At 41.8% G+C, this 20,674-nt stretch overlaps 1 protein-coding gene across 2 annotated transcripts in view; it reads right to left on the bottom strand.

The window, feature by feature from the left end:
• The window catches only part of GRK5 (G protein-coupled receptor kinase 5), a 164,645-nt gene that overhangs the window by 36,735 nt on the left and 107,236 nt on the right, over nt 1–20,674 (bottom strand). For both annotated transcript variants that reach the window (XM_068688979.1, XM_068688980.1), the window contains exon 4: nt 14,943–15,020. In XM_068688979.1, the coding sequence (XP_068545080.1) occupies nt 14,943–15,020 (78 nt within the window). The remainder of the gene's footprint in view (nt 1–14,942; nt 15,021–20,674) is intronic.

Raw genomic sequence — 20,674 nt, 5'->3', positions numbered from 1 at the left:
AGGTTTGGATGTTCAGTGTGCCTCATCCCCTTTCCCATATCTCTGTGTCCTCTCTGCTGCCAATGTTACAGCAATAATTCCATCAAATTTTGTCTGAGATCAATGTGCATTTGAAAAAAAATATTCTAAACATCAGCAAAATTGTTTTCATAAAGGAGAAAACAAAATTCTTATAGAGAAAGGGGAGAAGAATGAATGAATAAAACTGTAAGACAATGTGGGAAGTACTTAAAAATGGCATGAACTGATTCCTTTCTCCACATTTGTGGGAGATACAGTCACCACTTGGTTTTTCAAAACCACTCATTGCTGACCTTTGAATCTTTGCTTCCTCTGAACATATCAGGAGCAAGCTAACAATGTCAAGGTAAGTAAAGACACACAAATACACTGACATTCTGTACATGAGCCTTCCAGTGCAGAGCAAACACTTTACTAGACCACTTCATTTTCTGTAAGAGAAAACTCCTTTTTCTCAGGCTAATCATTTCCAAGGGATCTGTAGGTGCAGCAGGACAGGGACTGTCATTACGCAGCCCTTTGTGTTCAGAGCAGAGTGGGGGCAGATTCCCCATACATATGGGGTGAGAATAACCAAACCTGTCCAGCCCTGCCCGGAGTCCTAGGGAGTCTTTGTACAACCCTTCCTGAGGTTTTCCCTCAGACCTCACTGTTCCCACTGCCCCCATCAAATAATCCTTTCCCTGTTTTGAGTACTGTGCGTACCTACAGCCTGCAGATGTTAAAACAAAACCAGAAACAATTGCAAACCCAAACCCAGCCCACCAACCTACTTTCGCTCGCCTGGAGAACAATTAGGAAGCACAGGTTATGAGCACAAGCAAGCATTTGGATCCCAAGAGCGAAATCATCCAAAGGTAACACTTTGGCCACTTAAGGAAGAAAAAGTTGCTTCTTCCCAGGGGAGGTGCAAAAGGTTTCTGCAGCCCCGATGCCGTGGTTATTAGCACTGTTCTCCTACTGCATTGTGGGTCCTGGCTGTAAAAACAGGCTTGGCTTTCACAGGGGAACAGACACCTTTCTGAACGTATTAAATGTCCCGCGGCAGCTACGAGAGCCACGCACCTCCATTAAGACATCTGAGCTTGGGACAAAGGATTTTCTGCTAACTCTTCAGAAACACCTGCAGAAACCTGTTACATTCCCTTGTATTCAAAAACAAACCACCGAGTAGTTTTAACAAGTACAATCTTTTATTTTCCCTGACTATTCTATTTCCCAAAGGCAAAGAAAGTGATTTTGATCTCACTTACACTAATGTAAATCAGAAATGAAGCCAACCGAGTCAACAGAGTAACACCAGCGTAAAGCTAACGGGACTGGAACCAGATTCATGGCCCAAGACTCTGGCACTGCAAAAAGTGCTTAAATTGATCCAACAACATTTTTTTCTCTCATCAGGTTACCTTTCTTTTTGACCCGACAGTTTAATAAAAGGCCAAAATCCCTAACTGCTTTCACCAGATTTTAACCAAAATCTCCTCTCTCCTGTATCTTCTCACATACGGTCAGAAACTGAAAACCTTCTTATATTTATTTTGTCAGCAAAGCAACATCTCAGTTTATGATGCCCTCTTGTTTAATTTTTCAGAAAAAAAAAAATGCAGCTAGGAATTGGATTGGTGTTCATGCAGAAAACCGGACAGGGCTACACGGTTACCTCTGAGTGCCAGGGAATACTCTAAGAAAAAAATCTGCACTTCTAAATTTTATTTTATTATTTTTTTTTTTCTGATTTAAAAGACAAAAGATAGTCTCCCAGTTGCTCTTCCAGTTCCAGAAGTGGCTTGAAAATTGCAAATTCTTGGTTGGCGCAGAGGGCACCACAACAGGAACACAGCCTGGTTTGTCCTGCATTGCCAGACGCAGCTGTGTGCGTGCTGCACCTGTAACCAGCCCTCTCACGGCACTGGGCACCTCACTAAAGGTACCAAAAAGAGGTGAAATCCAGTTTAGACTCACATGAAAACTTCCAGGCTGCATAGCTCCCCATTATCTGTTATTTTAAGTGTCACCTTGTATTACGATACTTTAAAATGCAAACTCTCCTTTTTGACAGCTCTGTAAGTTTTGCTGCAGGCTACTTCACTCAGCCCGTCAGCCCCTCAGGTTTAATGGAACAGGACAGAAAACAAGTAAGCCTCCTCCTAGCACCTTCCCTCTGCCTTTGGCATGGTGCTTGCAACACTTCTCATGGTACTTACACTTCCCTGATGGTGGGGAGGACACCTCACCTCTCATCGATCAAAATCAGCTCATCAGGCTCATTATAAAACAAGCTGAAACGCTGGCAGTGCCAAGGGAGGCATTCAGGAAACCTCTTATAATTTTACTTTTTCCTTAAAACGTGTTATTTGTTCTAATTTTTCCTCGAGATAGAACTGCCAAATCATTGAAATGGGTGACTTCGGTCCAGATGTGGTGCCTCGAAGTCTGTGGAAGTGAAAGCAGCCAGCCAGCTAGCTGCTGTAAAAGTATTTTCCTGCTAACTCCGTCAGTTGGGGTTTGCCGTTCTGAAACCAGGGTGGGGTGAGCAGCAGGTGTCTGGGTGTAACCAACTCCAATTATTTCCAGTAACTGCATGGAGCCCAGAGCAGATCCTTAGGAACAAGAATCTACTTTGTGAAAGAACAGTCCTGCTTCAAAGACATTTGTCTCAATCACCACGGTCTCCTACAAAAAGAAATAGATTGCAGAACCCTGAGCTTTGGCTAACTGGAGCACAAAAAGGGATAGCAATGACTTCGGTCAGACTGATGCTGGAACTAATAGAACAGATCTTTACTACAGAGGGATAATGGCAATACTTTATCCTTACATGGCGCTTTTCTTCCAAGAACCTTAAAACATTAAAACTCCATTGCAAAACTAAGTCCTCACGAGGCAATAGGTGGCAATCTCACAGTACTTTAAGGAACAGTGAGTGGAAGAACAGGGTGGTTAAGAATTGTGTTTTGCAGAAGTGTTGGTCTGTGACCGAAATCAAAGAAGTCTCACTGAGATAAGTGGAAGCTAGAGATGCTCAGATTCCCCAAATCAGTCAATCTGTAGCTTGCAATTACTGAAAAAAGAAATAGAAACCTAGAAATACAGGTTTGCATTTTCTACCAACTCTTGCCAGTGGATGTGAGTCATCATAGTATCTTAAAACACGACTGTTCATCACTGCCAAAATGATATGGAGCAGGAAGATACCACACTTAGAGTGAATAGACTTCGTACTAACTTTGTGGTTATAAATACAACTGCTCTCCCGGCAAGTTTCAGACATGCAGCCATGATATCGAAATGATATGAATTATTTTAAAAGTCACTTGCATAAAACAAACAATGTGCAGCATATGTTACATCTCAGGTTATGAAAACATTCCACAACAAACAAGCTTAAAACAATTAAAAATGTTTCAGTCAATGGACAAAAGTTCAAGCTGTAACTTCTCTTGATCTGTCTCCAAGCACTTCTGTCTTAATGATATGTGTATTGTCAGCGGTTGACAGCAATTTTCCACATATAATCTCTTTGCAAATCTCTACATGGATTTGCTACCAGTGGAGACCTCAAAACTATGGAAGGATCAGGCTGAAACGAACTTTGTTGTGAGGTGGTGCATGACGTGATGAGTCCATACACAAAAGCCTGGAAATACTGCCTTCACCCAGGTGTCTGAGGAAGGCTCAGCTAGCAGGGCAAGTAGTTTCCAGGACATGTAGTGACTATCAGGGGTGACTGCTCTCAGTCCTTTGAGGCTATCACTTATCAGGAGCCATAAGGAGGACTGTAACTAAAGTGGCTACTAAAAACAGGAGACTGGGTAGATGTACGTAAGTCATCCTGGCAGCTACCAGAGGCATCTCCTCCTGCATTGGGCTGAGGCAGGCCAGCAGCACCCAAGGTTCAGCCTGAGCTTGGAAAGCAGCGGCCACGCAGCTGGTGAAAGACAGAGGGGAAGCGTGAAGGGACTGATGGTGAAAAACACAGGGGAAGGCAAAGAAGGGGAGATAGAGCAGAGTCTTGGCAGTAGTTTGATTTTGGGAAGTCCAGGTTAGGCACGTTTTGACCTGGTGAAGGAAAGGTTGCAGTACTATCACAGCACACACAGTCTCCTGACTCTTTTTGGTGTTATGCCCAAAAATATTGGAACATTCTTTTTTTCTTGCCCTGTGTCTGATCTTGTCTGCTCATATTTAGCAGTATTTGTAGTAAGCAGCCAATTTTACATCAGGAGCAGCTGCAACATTTTAAGTAATCAACTTCTGCATTTTCTTTTCCTTTTTTTTTCCTACCACAAAGTCATCTGGGTCTGTATGAGGCAAACCAGTAAAGCACAAGGCTTCATAATTCCAGGATATTTTCTTTGAGATGACAGATGAAGGAATTGGCAGTGAGGTTGATGGGGAGTATGGAGAGCAGCTGTATTATTAGTAGCTATTTATCTATTAATAATGTGTGCAGACATTATACCTGAGAAAGGGGGGCCCATAGTGCCAGGCACAGCTTACAGAGCTCCCAGTGCAAACCAATCACACTAGCCCTGGCAGTGGGAACACACGAAATACCTCACCCAGGATTATAAAAGTGGGTCTTTGGCCCACTCTTCTAGGAAGCAGCCTGGTGCTGTGTCTCTGAGACAAATGGCAGCCCCAGTGCTGGGGGCGGGATGACTTGCTGGTAGCTAAATGAACCGAATCAGCAGCGCCTGTCAACTCCGGGGTTTGTTTTGTAACTGCAAACTGATCTGGAGCCGTGATGAATCTGTTTTCCCTCATATTCTACTGAGCTATCAAAACATTTGTTGACACAGAAACATACAATGGCTGAAGACAATAGAGCCCTCAGCAAACAGCTGAACATGTTCTTCTGCCTGGAGGGGCTGTGTTAATCCATCGCAAAATGCTAACAACCTCAGTTTATGAACTTATTTACTGCAGCAGACATGCACTAGCTCCAGGCAGACTTGCTTGCTCCAGACTCACTGGGGTGCCTCTTGGGCCTCAGCAAACCCAGGGGTAAGAACAGGAGAAGTTTCCTCTCTGGGGTTCCAGCACTCTTCCTCTTTGATGCTGGGCTACAAGTTGCAGGTTTGAACTATGGAGAACTTAGAAGCCACTGTGGTGTGCTTCTGACAAGTGCTAGAAACACATACAAAGCATTTTTCATGGCTCTCCTTTTACTCACAGACAGCTTCTGCTATCTAGCCATACCTCCTCGTTCCCATGCTCAGGAGAACTTTCTGTAGCTGCTATCATTGAAAACAAAATGCTCCTTTCTAGAAACCATATTTCTGCTCCTGATGGTGGCAAACAAGTAACTGCTACACAAATAGTATGAGTCAAAATGTTCCCCAAATACAGATCTTCAATCCAAAGAGTGGTTTCATTGGAATGTTAAATTATTTGATTTGGAGAATCTGGGGGCATAACCACAACATTTCAGAGCAACAAAGGAAGGGAAAAGATTGCCTTCAAGAAGGAGAAATTTCCTCCTGGCTCCTATAGGTGACCAAAGGAAATCTTAAACACTCAAAGCCTCACAGAAAGTAATTTTGAAATAACAGAATTTCTCATGGGACAAAATGTAGTTGTCTCATCAGCTTCTTTTGCAAGTCCTGCAATCGGCTTCAGGCTTTATACTCTTCAATTAAATACAAAGACTCACCGCAATCCCAACCAGCTATGGGGTTTTTGGTACCGCTTACGTTAAGAACATAAACTGGTCACCACAGAAGCGCTGCTTTTAACTTCAATTAGTGCAAAACTGGGCCTCACAAGAAGTGCTTAACAAGATATTTTTTAGTATCTTTAAACCCTAGTCCTTCTCCACCCACACTGTTTTAAACACTTTGGAAACCTGCTTATAGAGGTATCTTTACCCCTAAATAACTATTCTTTCTTTGTGTATACACAAAGCTTTACTGTTTTAGGGGTGCTCATAAACTAAATAGCTGAAATTGTTTTATATAAACTTGTTTTTAAGTGAGGGAAGGGAATGTATGTTTGAATTTTTGTTGCCTTTTTCCCCTTTTAAAAGAATTTTACAAACAGATTAAGGTATGAAAACAGATGAACTAACCAGTGCCAGTAGGTGTCAGTAGGGTGAGGGGGCTAGCTTGAGAAACAGAGTAGAAAAGAAGACTAATACTAACCAAAATTAGGCTACTCACACAGTCCTTGGAAGTGTCATTAGTTCAGAAGGTAACATCTTTTTTTAGCAACCCAGCTGAACCGTTGCCCTAGTGCATTACTACAAGCAGGCAGACGTTTGATCAAGCATTTTTGGAAGCAAATAGTACTCTCAACATTAGTGGCAAAAAAGGACAGGTCAATTTTGAAAGCTTCAGTTCTCAGGTTTCTTCTCTGGTCATGTGTGCTTAATACGTTTGGATAGCATCCAACGTCCAGCCTCTTATCAGAACCTTTCTACCTTTTAACGTCCTCCCTCACTGATGGATAGCCTAAACATTAGCAAGCAACCTTATGTTGCAACAGTCTTAGTTTGGCTTCCTCTGGTAAACCAAATGTCATTTGTTCCATTAAAAAAATCCCTCTATCTATAAACACACATTTACAACCTCAACATTATTGAATGGCTTTCTTGTAGGAAAACAAACAGATCCCTGCTTGAATTCACTTTTCTGAAATATAAGCCTGCAAACATGACTAACCCTTCCCTTGCAAGCCATCCTCACACTGAAGTCCATGATCTATTTGCTCTGGATGAAGGTAACTCATGCATAAAGACCTAAGCCAGGCTGCACTTAAGTCAGTGGCTGTCGTGCTCTATCAGTTGCAGTGGGGATTTTGCAGAATTTGCCTTCACCTTTTTAGGCCAAAATCCTGGGGAAACACCTGAACGAAGAAATGAAAATTCAGCAGAGAGTTTGGGAAGGCCTTGAAAAGGATTAAGAAGTGAATTAAATAAACATCACATCTGTCAGGAAAGAGTGGACTACTCGCAGAAAGACTGGAAACACCCAGGAAAGCAAACATAATCTATCTTGCACAGCTAAAAACAGGGCATTCCCTAATCACCTGTGTCACACAATCCATTAACAATCATATGGTAATTGCCTTCAGCAAAGAATTGAGAGGGAAGACATTTATTGTAGGAGATGACACACTGTTTGCAGTGGCATTTTCCACTCTTCCTCTGCTTTGCTTGTGGGACAAACAGCATCTGTGCTAGGATAATAAATTTGCTATATGCTTGATTTTTGACTCAGGTCAGACTCTAGCTTGATTAAATAAAACAAATTAACTTACAAGCTGAGGCTTGGCATGCAGGTTAAGTGAGTTTTGTAAGTGTAGTTGCATTACTGAAGAAAAAAAAAGGAATAGTTTGAAGTGCCACATTTCCATAACTTAAACATTTTGGTTACTTCTAAAATACATTCATAGTCAACAGATTTATTTATTTTTTTTGGAAATCATTCTGTTTTTTTTCCAGAATCCTAATTCTCTACTGTTAGGGAACCATATGAGGAATAGGGTGTGTTTAACTTCCATTTTCATCATGTGTCTCTTTATCCTCTTTTTTGTAGAGGTCAAGTGCACAGTTGCCTACTACTGCTTGAGCTTAGCACAATAAATCAAATAAATGTCTCAAAAAGACATTTGTTGACCCCTTCTACTTTTAGCTTCAGAAACCCAAAGCTGAAACAACCAAGAAAATTGCTGCAAGTTGCAATGGGTGCACTGAACTGCTGTGGAGGACTAACAAAGGACTCCTGTACTGTTGAGAAACTGTCCACAGAAATTTGTGTGGATATGCCATGCAATGTCATTTAATGTGTTCTGCACTTAAAGTGCCATTCACCTCACTGCACTTTAATCATCTAAAAAATGAGACCCTCAAAGTCACTCTGGGCTCCTCATCTCTCCTGTCTAAATGCCTGCCTGTGTTTGGACCAGCCAAGTTTACACTGCGTGTGTTGGGAGTGCAAGAAACCAGACTCACCAAAGGTCTATTTTATTGTCATTTTGCGCAAATTCACAAAAGTTACCTCCTGCAGATTGCTTGGATGTCTTACAAGGCAGTGTTTCAGACAGCTGGAAAAGGCTGATTCCTTTTTCCCATGTGGACACATGTTTCAGATAGAAGAGGCTGTATCTGAGAAGCTGAATGAACCTTAAAGGCTTAGAATGAACTTATCTGGCCATTCGATGAGCCACATGAACTAAGTATAAGCGATGAGGGGTATGCAGATGGGATAAGGAAAAGATAACCCCTTGGAAAAGTCAGAAGGAAACTATAATGAGCATAGTCATTAGCCAAGGGCAGACAAGTACATCCTTTCAGTACTCAGATAATCCTGAGCGGGCTGCTCTTTATTTGCAGAGTGTCCTCAGCCTTTTCAGATGCCCTGGCTAGTCTCCGAGAGGAGTCATAGCAGCCTGGGGGGCCTGCCCTCCCTCAGCAGACAGATGTGAGCCAGGTTTACATGTGCGGTTGACATGAATTAGCTGAAGCAAGTTTCCATTTTCCAAAGGGTCAAGTCAGAGTACTTCCAGCAAACACAGAGCAGCTAGAAGGCTTTTGCCCACTGACCAAAGATTTTCCTGACCACAAATGACAAACAGTTAAGAAGCGTCTTCTCCACATGAGAGTTGTGAACGCGGGGGTGTAACCTCTCCAAAATGACAGGGAAGGAAAAGCAGACCTTCAACTAATAACACTGCTTAGGATAAAACCAGTGTGGTTAATGACCCCAGACCAAGCCTTCAACCAGCCTGAGCAAGTGCATTGCAAATGCAGCTCTCCTTAAATATACAGGACGAGGCTCTGAGGACTGCTCAAGAACCTATTCTGGGGAAGTGTCGCCAGGATAGAGCAGACTCCGTGTTGTTTCCATGAGGCTGTTGTGCAGTTTGGCACCATCGCAAGAGACAGAAATGCTCAGTAAGTGTTTAGTTAACTAACATTTGTATTATAAACAGTGGGTAAAGGATGAGGAAATAGGACTTGAAGAAACCGTGAGAAAATGTCTTTTAGTCTGAGACCACAGCAAAGGAACTCCTAATCAAGGCAACACTGTGATTTTTTGGATTCCTCTGACACACCATATTACAGCCTGGCTGCAGTGACAGAAGAATGCTTATTAAAATAAATTCTGATTAGAAAGCATTAATTTGAGTAACAAGGTTGCTGTTCCGCTGCTCAGATATTTTCCCAGAATTGAACTTTGGAAAGATGAGCTGAGAAGGGTACTTTCCTGGACTAAGACATAGTGATCAGCAGAGATATCGATTGCGCTGTCTCCGTAACAACAACAAGAATTATCTATTGATTTCTCTGGAGACTGGATTATGTATTGATTATGCTAGCTGCAAAGCAAAGGCCTAAGTAATGCTATCATCTGTGGCTAAAATGGTGCCTGTAGAGTAGTGAAGTCAATAGAACGGGGAGATGAGAAATCCATTGAGTCACAAGGTAAAGTCCCAGGGCAATTAATTAAATGGCAAAACTCTCCATGGCTCAAGTAAGGCCAAGATTTCTACTTAAGTATTTAGCATCCTGAAAGGTCTTCTAATAGGAACCCAGTGGAAGCAGTGAATAACATTTTAAGCGAGTAAATAATTCTGGCCCACTCCAAGTCCAAGTAACACATTGTATACAGACAGGCACTTCATTCTTTTCCTACTTCAGCTGGGTCTTTAGAGAAATGCATGGAGTTTAGAAAAAAATGAAAACTAGCTCTGAAGATAGTGCTTAGACAAAGCCTTAAGGGACCATTCACAGTAGCCAGTGAAAAGTGATATTGTGTTGACCTTTTATCGCCAAGATAATAAGCTTACGGGGGACAGAGATGACTTGTTGGATATAACTGATATAAGCTGAATTTGCACGAGAAACGTAACAATGTAGAAAAGAGTCCCAGAAGGCTTTCTTTTCAAAACACAAAGCCTCTCTCTCACATGAAACTCTGCAGATTGCTTTACAGAAGCTTAATGTGGTGTTTTTCTTTTTGTTTTTATTTTTTTTTCTTTTTTTTTTTTTTTCTTTTTCTTTCAGAGCTTCACTTACAGTGACATTCAGCTTTTATTTGGCCACTCCAATAACTAATTATAACATCTTCCCTAGAAGGCATTTAGTAAAACTAAACAGTTAGAGGAAGAGGTCTCAGCACTTGAATCTGATTCCTGGTACGGTGTGACCTGCCCTTCCACAAATGGGATTCAGCCAGAACCATTAAGAAGTGATGCATGAAACTTTCCTTATGGGAGATGGAAGCCTTTAGTGATCAGAGAAGATGACTCACTCAGAAACATAAGTGCCGAAGTTTGCATTTATTTTCATGATGAAAATAGGAAGGGGAAAAGAAATGTCAAGGAGAGAGCAACGGGAGGAAAGCTCCTTGGCATCAAGATTAAAGCTACGGTGTGCAAAAAGAAAACAACTCTCTGGCAATGTACTGAGTTGAGAAAGAGTGTTTGTGAGCAGGAGCCTGGACTTAGCAGCATTACGTTGTCCAGTAGAAGGGCTCATAAATAATTTTAATTTCATCTCACCCATATTACATATATATTATCTTCTCCAGAAAGAGCTGACGTAAGAGAAGAGCACTTTTTAACCAGTAGACAAGTGGAATGCCAGGCACTGCTGATCAGCTAGTTTCCCTTTCATAGGACTTTTCCCACCCTTCCTTATCCTATAATTGTTCATAAAAACAAAGACATATTTTCATTTAGCAAAATACCCATTGCTCTGCTTAGACTGGAGTAAGGAGGTTGTTGCTGCATCCACCTAACCTTTTGCAGAAAAGAAAGACGTTGAAAATGTGGTCTTTATACTGTGCATTTCCTGGAGGAAAGGAGACGGAACAGGATTTCAGATAAGAAAACTAATGCTGCTGCTGTTCTTCACATTCTGTGAAGCATATTAATGGGCACAACAATACACATTAGACATCCTATTCAGGAACATTTTTAGTACCCAGCTGAGTCCACATATAAACTATAATGGCATATGGAGACTGTGTTAATAGCCATTTTGAATCAATTTAGTTTTATACAGTGTCTCTCAAGGTATCTCAAGGTGCATGCTTTACGGAAAAAGAAAACAATGTATTAGTGATTTAGTAGAGTAAGGCATGGTGGCTTTCAGGCAGGAAGGCAAAATTACTGCACACAGATGTATAACTCTAGTTTAAGAGCAGTACAAAGGTAAGCATATCTCTTTGCTCTTGCAGGACCAGAAGAAGTCAGGTAATGAAGGCAGGCTGGGTTCAGTTAAACTCAACAGTTCCACGAAGCAATGAGGGCTTTTCTATTTACGGACAGAACTGGAACCTAAATCTGAAACATTCCCACTCAACTGTTGAGATTAGGAAAAGTCAGGAAAGAAATATTTGTGACCAATTCATTTTAGCAGTTTTACCATCATATTTCACAACCTCAGAAATTTTAGACTTCCTGTGGGTTGGACTTTTGCCCTACGGGCTTATTAAGTCAAGAAGGCAGCTTTAAGTGCCTTTTTCATGGAAACTGTTAAAGCCTCCTTTGAAGAAGCAAGGCTGCAGTCAAGAAATCTTGATGTTGCCAGTGTGGCAACTATTGTGTTGCTCCTGTAAAGCAAAGACAGCCTGCGGGTGGGTTTCCCTTCAGATCACAGCCCTGAGGTGGCACATGCCTCGCTGGGCACAAGACTGTTCCTGTTGACAGATGAGGCCCTCTCACCAGTACTCATCCCCACATAGCCTTGAAAGTGGCCTAATGAAAGTGGGACCTGCTTGGAGAAGTAACCTAAGACTTCTTCAGAGAATGTGTCAAGGGTGGGTTTCTCTTCTGTGATTTTTCTGTCTCCTGTTCACCATTCAGGCGAAGCTGCTCAGGAAGTCGTAGAAAAGCTTCTGTCTTGGCATCATTAGTGTGACGATCACGTGTAGGCCTTACATTTCCTTCCCATCAATTAGTGCAGTAGTGTTGGATATGGATGTTTCAATGTACTTCTGACAAGAGAGAGGGAATATTGATGTCTTCCTGCTGCCCAGGATGCCCAGGATGTTAAAGCAGTGCAGAGCCTGAGTCATAATTATATGAAAAAGTGCCTCCCCGCTCAGCCATCTCGATAAGCACTGGGCTTGTTTAGCTGCTTCAGGACTGATGCCAAATGCTCTCACTAGAGCTGTCCATGTGGGCACTCCCTGCTCCCACACACCTGGCTTTCCTCACTGCAGCACTGTGTAGTAACACCTCACTGACAGCGACTGCACGAGCCACGTGAGATTGTAAGTGCTGGTGTGATGTCTACTCATCTGGGGAAATGTTTTCTTTCTCTTTCTGCTGTACAAGTAGTATATGTTTTATTAAATAAAGCACATGTTCCTATGCAAATGACTGCATTTTGGAATGATGATACACTGACACATTGTATGTTAAATATGTATGACATTTTAAAAACTAAGTAGGAACTAAAAATCATTTATAAATATTAAAGAGCTTGAAGTCTACTTTTTGTTTTGATTTTGCTTCTGATCCTGCACCCTGGGAAACATACTTCTCACATTATAAGACTGAATTATCTGTCCAAGAACTAAACCTATCATTTTATTCCATCAGTCAAGCTGTATGTCACACTGTTTTTATAGCAAGACAATGAGGTTCTTTGAAGCATAGACACACACCTACTTAAAAGAAATATTCCTCTGAAAGCTGAAGGCTTTGGAATCAGTGGCTCTTTGTATCTTTCAAGGGACTGATAGCTAAATGAGGAAATATGGCATCTAATGAAACGATGATTTCATTGCTAGCCAAGATGGTATTTTGCAAGGACATTTGGACCCAGATTCAGCCCTCTTGACTGCAAAGACATCTAAACTGTCTTTGAATCACTCACCTCTAATGGGTGAGAGGACCTCTGTCCTTTGGAAGTTCTTGCTTCTCTTTCTAGGCTAGAAAGAAGAGTAAGGATCTGAACTCCTAATCTGAGTACCTTTGTTAGGTAACTAGAATGAAATGGCATAATCCAGACCTTGCTCTAGAAATTCACGCATTAGTTGTGGGGGAGACTTATGTTAGAAAAACTAGTAGTCAACCCATTGCAATGGCACAGTCAACCTTGCCTCTAGAAAGTGTTTTCCACTACACACAGAATGGTTTAAACATTCCTCTGAGAAGAAGCAGAAGTTTCCCGTTAAGAAAGAAAATAAAAAAAAAAAAAAAGAAAAAAGCAACACTGAAATTAGAGCATAATCACCAGGGAGCCAGTTTTAGATTACAACAGAAGGAGCATAACTTTGTGTTCCCTTCTGCCCTAAGACTTTAAGGTAATTTGCAAACACCACAGAAGTTTCAGAACAGACTGCACCCATTTTAAGTACTGAGAAATCAGGCATGCAGGTCAAACATGAAGTGTAGAGCATGGCAGAGAATGGAAATGCCAGCTCTGGAGTCCCATTAATTTCCTTTCCTGCAACACCACCATTTTTTCTTGATGAAGAAGCAACTGGTCTCAGATTGGTCCTCGCTGCACAGTCCTTGACCTCACTAAACTGCTCCATGTGATTCTGCTGCACTATGAAGGTTCTGGTAAATGGACAGGGATGGCAGGAGCACAACAGGACAGCACTGAAGGGTTTTGGCATCTGGAAACCTGCACCAAGACCAGCTGCACTTAGCTGAAGCTAAACAGCACTATCCTGTCACTTCAGTATCCCTTATACCAGCAAAATGCCTTTCTCCATTTCCCGACGATGACTAGAGCAGTGGGAAACATTTTCCCTCTGTATTTGTTCCTCTTTCCTCTGGAATTTTAAGACAAACGGTCACCTCCGTGGATGAAAACCAGTAGAACTTCATGCCCCTAATGAATGGGCAGCAGGAACTCACGCTGGCAGTGCTAAATGGCTGCACATGAAACTAGCCAGGCTCAGTAAATGAAACCAGATCCCAAAATGCAGTCTGAGATAACTGAAAGTATGCACTGAATTTTATTGTAGGAAAATGACTGGAAAAAAAGAGTGGTCTGCTCTACCCCTGCACCTCCAAAACATATTGTACCATTTAAACGCTTTAGAAAGACATCTGCCAAAAATGCAATTTATTTTCCTGAAGGTCAAATGTATTTCACTTGTAAAAAAAGTTGAAGCAGTGATTGTACATCTTGGTTACTCTTATTAAAGCAACTTAGGAAAAATCCTAGGATTGTTCTTGTGTTTGAAGTTGGATGTTTATTGCTTACTGGCAGTGACTTTAGTGCAAAGGTTAAATGTGGCCAGCAAATGATTGAACCCCAAAAGGGTAAGTCTCAGTGCAGCCTGTCCAAAATTCCTGCAGAGAATCCGTAGTTCTGGTCGGAGTGCCACCCTGTGGACAAAGCTGTGACCACGAGCTCCTTTCCTTCTGACAGCCCGGAGATGCCACAGTCAGGAACTGCCAGGGGTGGAAACGAGAACCGGCAATATCACCTCTCAGCTCCAAAACCCATCACACAATTTCAATCTTGCATGCTCGTGGTTACCCTGGGGCAACTGGTGGGGGGAGGAATGGTATTACTGTACCAAGGTGTTTTTTATCAAAGACCATCTCTGCTGGTGTCTTCTACACAGCTGTATATGAAACATCTCTGCTTTTGAACCAGATAGGAAATAACGGGCAGCTGTTGATAACAGCTGCGAAGGTGTCTTCCCATACAGCACAGATGTAGAGCTTCACATGTAACGAAGAGACCAGAGAAGCCCCCTGCTCATCCTCAGAAGAATTAAGCTCCTAGTAAACTCAAGTGCATCCTTAAAAACCAATTTGTGGATTGAAATACATTTTTTTCTCTCTGAGTGTTCGTATAAGACTTGCAGGTTTATACACTGGAGATTGCCACCATAAATTTTAGGACTCTAAAATTATATTACAAAGCTAATAACGACCTTGTTTAGCAAAGGTGTGCCTTGCAGCATTCCTTCCGTAACACCACTTTGGCTGCCCCTTACCTCTGGGGTGAGGTATTTCATCATGATTTCCTTTCCTTTCTCTCCCAGCTTTTCATCTGGAGCAATTTCATACTCTGCCTGGAACAGATATAAAGAAATTGTCAATATTTGCACTCATATTTCAGCAGTATAACTTCATTTTGGATATGGCCTTAACTGAACACTCTGTCTGAAGAATCTGGAGAATAAATACCATTTTCTGATGGAAGTAAAACACAATCAATTTAAAACCTTTCCACTATATTTTGAACAAACCTTACTGATATGCTTTTTGAGAGGATGTATCTTAATTAACACCACATAATTTAATTCCTTTATATTTTATAGCCTTGTCCAGACAGTGACCAGAAAACACCCAGTAACTAGAGACATCAACTTATCAACTTTTTTTTTTTTTTTTTTTTTTTTTTTTTAAGGGAAGCTGTATATAAAAGGTAAAATTATTTCTCACAGTGCTAGAGAAGGTGATTTTTTGTTAACTCTTTCCACTGTGGTATTTCAAGCATCAAGTGAATTCCTTCAGTAGATTGTCTTTTTTTGAACAATGGGTCTTTTCTACTAATTTACATCTTCCCTTGGTCTAACACTCCTTCTGCAAAGCAGAAAGATTTCTCCATCACTTTTCGTGATCCTGGACTCAGTCTCTCCAGAAGGCAGACTTGAGAGCTGCTTTCTTAAGCAGATTTCTCAGGATGCAAATAAGGCAAAGTATTATTTGTGTACCACTGAGACATGAATCACTTTAGTTAAAGTTTTGTAATCATGGAAGGCATTCAAAGAAAAAACATGCTGCGTGAAGTCCCAGTTACTAAATGATAACGATAAATTCTTAGAGACATTCCAACTTGGCACTGCCCAGGGTACAAAACTTTAGCCTGAGGATCAAAAGATTTTCCAGGAAAAAAAAGTCAGCCTAGCAGTTTTCATGACTGCTCGTATTAGAAAAAGGTTCCTAGAAAATCCTGCCAAACCAATTAAGTAACCTGGTCCAATACAAGCTGTTTGAGATGATAAATGAGGAGGAAGTTAAAAAAAAAAAAAAAAAAAAAAAAAAGGTAAATCAGACTGAACTGGCAAACACTTGGAAGAACAAATTTCAGAACTATTGCCCGCTCAAAGACATATGCGCTGCTGTGACTCTGATACAATAAATCTGAAGGAAGGCTGTAATGGATACCCTCGCCAAGCAGACCCAGGAATGACATGAAAACCACAATGTAGTAATAATACTATTACCCGTCTATCTGGCCAGTGCTGATTTAGCTTTTGTAGCTTAAGTCTAAAGCTATGTATTTATACATATACTTAGCAGGTTGCTTGAACAGTCTAGAATTATGATCTGACTTGGTTTGGGAAATGACAGTGACCGCAAAAAATAAAAGTAAAAAAATATATATATGTATTGCTGATGAAAAATGTACTGAAAGCTAAAATCCACAAGAGCAGCACTTCTCTTTTAGTGGCCATTTTGGGGATGAACCGATTATGTTCTCATAAAACTTATTACAAGGGTTTAAAAAAACATCTTTCATCCAATTTCCTGTCCTTTTAGATGGTATCTGAATATGGGTCATTTTAGCTCTTAAAGCAGGGATGCTCTCAACTGTTTATGGGATCTTCACAGAAATTTTCTCCATGAGTCGTTGCTAGGGCATAAAGCAATGGCAAGGGTAAGAGAAAGAACAATTTTTTTTTGAAAGGTCAGAGTTGCATCTGATTTTGGCCTTTACAGATTATAGTTGGGTTCATACACAGACTAGGAGTTTTTCATCTAAAAGATAACTGAAATAATAGATTTTAAGAGAAAATTACTGTATTTAAGCATAGCTTTCTCTGCAGGAGACTGACAAAAAAGAAGAACTCCTTAGCATTGCCTTGTCATGGAAGCCTCTAGGAGATCTACTGAGTCCTCAAATCAATGTTACTTACAAATTACCCAATAATGACCACTTTTCTCTCCTTCAGTTGTTTTGAGACTCTGAATATTCTGCCATACTATTCTGAAAAGGCCAAAAGAAGTTGGGCTACCAGATTTCCTAATGGATCTGTGCCCATTACCTAATGATGATCAGAGAGGCTACATCAGTTTGAGTCTTGCAGGATGGAGATTTGAAATGCCAAATATGCATGTATGTATGGTGAGTGCTAGGCAAGTATCAGTGCCTTCTTCTGGAGCTGAATTTGTGCAAATACAGGATGACCATTTGGGAAGTTGAATGCTAATACAAGATGTTAGGTTGTAGAAGTGAAGAAATGTGAGTTTCTCAAACAGGTCACAAATTTGGATACAAGATCTCATGTGTTTGAACTGCTCCATAACAGTAGTGTCCATGTATCAATATGGGTCAAAGTGCTTCAGAAATCTCTTAATAGAATGCCCTGCTGAAGATATTATTTAGCAATGCAAACCTTTGACAACAGCAGTCACTAGGGGTTTTATGTCAGGACTGCAAGTCTAATGCTTTGTCCTACACTGGACAAAAGCAAATTTTCCATAAACTGTAAAGCAGTAAGCAAATCAGGACAGATCTGAAGAAGACAGAATTTTAGCAGTAATTGGATCAGTGTTTCAAAATGCACTTCCTGATGGAATTCAACATATGCAGAGATAAAAGCACACACACACATACGCACAGTGTCTAACTCTATCTCAAAATAGTTGGGAAGGAATAAAAAGAAAGTTCAATTATACTTTTGACATTCCCAGAAGATGCTACAGGATGGTGGTAAAGGTAGGAAGTGACAGACAAGTAAAGGTGTGAAAAGGAACTATAAACCCTAACTGTGAACAGTGTTGATTTCACTGTAGCTCAAATACTAGAAGCCTGTTTCATTTTGTTTCTAAGTTTGTTATTATTTCTCCCTTCAGTGCCACTTTCGAGTTATTCGGCTCCAGTTATTGGTGTGCTTTCAGCCATGGACTGCTACTGCAGGAAGAATTACACGCGGGGAGACAGAGCGGCTTCCCCATGTTCCCTCTGTGCATGCCTGGGAAGCGTACCAAAGTACTTGACTCTCAATCTTGTGCTTAAATCACAAATACATCCCCTTCTTCCACAATACTCAAAAGCGCGGCTACAGTTTGAAAATCCCTAATTGCTAGAAATAACATTGTTAGCTAAAATCCATGTGGAGCAAAATATTTTCCATTATTCCTTTGATGAATCCAGGCATGTGTTTCAAGGCTCCCGCTCTGAAGTCTAATAGCTTCTCCATGCCCTAGTTAGGTCAGACAGGGCCCTATTCATAGCTCATAAAGGAGAGGAGGATTTACGATCACCCTGACTGCATGGGACGAGCTGCAGGGAAGGCTCCTACAGCGGCCAGGCACGGCTCCTTCGGTCCAAGTGGCGAGAGGATGTGGGCTGGCCGCCATTTGTTGCTAACTTGTCTTTTGGCTCCTGCTATGGAGGTAGTCATTATTTAGGTAGCTCCTGCTTCCCTAGAAGCAACCCTGGCTAAATAGACACTTGGGCATGCAAAGAGCCTCTCCCTCTGAAACAGCCACCCTTGGGACAAGCCACACGAGGTGGGACGGGAAAATATGCTTCCACCAGGAAAAGGAACAAAATCCATCTGGTGGCCTTCTTTGGGATGGGGCCATGAGCTCATGAATGGCCAAGACGGGGCTGGGGAGTGACTGCAACCAACAGACAACATTGCCAGAGCACTGAGCAAAAAAGAGCACTTTGGATGGAAGTCTGCTGTGTTGGCTGAGGCACAGAGTCCACTGGAGGTTCACAAGAGCAACCTTAATTCCACCACATCATTTTATCCAGTCCTTGACTATCATCTAAACCTTCTTTGAGCTCCTGAAACTGTATGGCTTAAAACTCTGTGAAAAATGAAAAACAGAGCCTAAGGGATCACTCTGGATCCAGGTGGACTCTTGCCCACAGCAGGTAGCTGCTGGTTACCTGGTTCAGTAAGGCACAGCCACAGGATTCAGCCCCTTGTACCTAACAGGAGATGGACTTGGGAATGGATGCTTCCACCAGACCAGTTTCAGGCTTCTCAGTGGGAGTCAGGAGCAGGGGAGCCAGCTCCTGAGCACCTGCAGGATGTTGCTGGTGTTTTGGCCCCAATTTCATACCCTCACTTTCTCAGCGTCCTCCTCTGTTATAATCAGCTTCTCTCTGCTGCAGTGCCTGCTGTCTCCTCCCTTGGACTCCGATTTCTGCCCTGTTATTGCTCCTGTGCTCAAACAACCCTCCTTGCACTTGCCTCCGCTGAGATTTAAAATCTGTGACTGAAAATTGGAAGGCAAAAACCAAACAGCTGGGATTCATAATAACTCACATTTCTAAATGAAAAGTTAACTTGAAACCACATTTTTCATGTTTAAGTGCAGGGCAAAAAAGAGCCCTTTTGACTGTTTAAAAACACATTTTGAGTTAATGAGTTTGTTGATATCAACAAACTGGCATTTCTGATGGAAAAAGCCTTGAACAGCTTTAAGGCACACATACACAGATGGTTTATATACCATGCAAGGGACTTAACCAAACGAAACCTCCCTAACAGGGAGACACGTTTTTTACAAATGGCACTAAATGGATGCTTTTTCATCCTTTTACCCCAGATAAGGGTAATGTCTAGTGAAGCATTCAGCTGAAAATTCCACCCGAGGTGATGGTGCCCCTCACCCCTGGCCCCAGATAACATCAGCAGAGCCAACGTGGAGAGGCACCAGGGCTATTTTCCTCCATCTCATGCACTTCAACATAAAAAATGGCAATGTCCAGGTTAGAGAGAAAATAACTTCAGATTTCATTCTCCTTGACCAGAATTAACCATGTTCTGCTGCCAGCTCCCTCCAGTTAGGCTAAATCTAGTCCACAATAACCTGTTAAAAACCATCCCCTGAGAATGAAAATTATACATTCAGAAATGATGAGTGCGTGTAAACAAAACAGGAAAGGGAGTCAATGGGATTGCAGTGAGGTCTTCATTACAAGGGCACACCAAAGTCAGAGGAGAAGAGAGGAGAGGGAAATGTGGGGAGCTGGCCCCCCTTTTGAGGAGGGGACGCAAGGAGGGGGGGTCCCTGCTGAAGTGCCACCTCTTGCACTGCTGGACAGGCTGGCTGGGCAAAAAACATTGTTTATAGGTGACCTGCTCCCTGAACTGCCTCTTAGCAGGGGAAATAAATCCCCCAGCACTTTATTGTAATGTCTGTCCTTCGACAGCTACCATGCTCCGTGACGTTGCTGAAGTATTTGTAAGCACAGCAAAGTGTGCTCTGGGGCTGTGTGTGAATTCTTTGTTAAGGGCTTATGGGGAGCTGATTTAATCATAAAACAGCTCCGTTTAATGATAATAGATTATGTTTGCACAGTTCGTTCATCCGAATGGCTACATAAGAGTTTGGTGAACTACTCATGGGCGATCTCTGTGTTTATGTGCTCAGAGATAAGCACGCAGTGTGTATAATCACACACGTACTCAGAAGCACAAGTTGTAACCATTGGTACTTACCACATATTTTATCTAGTGAAGTCATGAAACTGTTTGCACGATACCCACAAGAGATGGCTCTCTGTCCTTATAATATTAGTGTGGCCTAGCAGAGGGGGTCACCACTGCCCAGTTTCCCAGATGGACAGCCATGCTGACAGCCACTCACTGACCCCACAGCTCCACTAGCACCCCACTGCAAGGCCCTGGGGATCTCCCTTTTTATCATGTTTATCGTTTAATGTGGGGACCTACAGCTTACAAACCACATATTG

The sequence above is a fragment of the Anas acuta genome, chromosome 7, assembly GCF_963932015.1.
Source record: "Anas acuta chromosome 7, bAnaAcu1.1, whole genome shotgun sequence".
NCBI lineage: Eukaryota > Metazoa > Chordata > Aves > Anseriformes > Anatidae > Anas > Anas acuta.
Note: the sequence above shows the minus strand (reverse complement) of the source record. Positions and strands in the feature narration are given on the sequence as shown.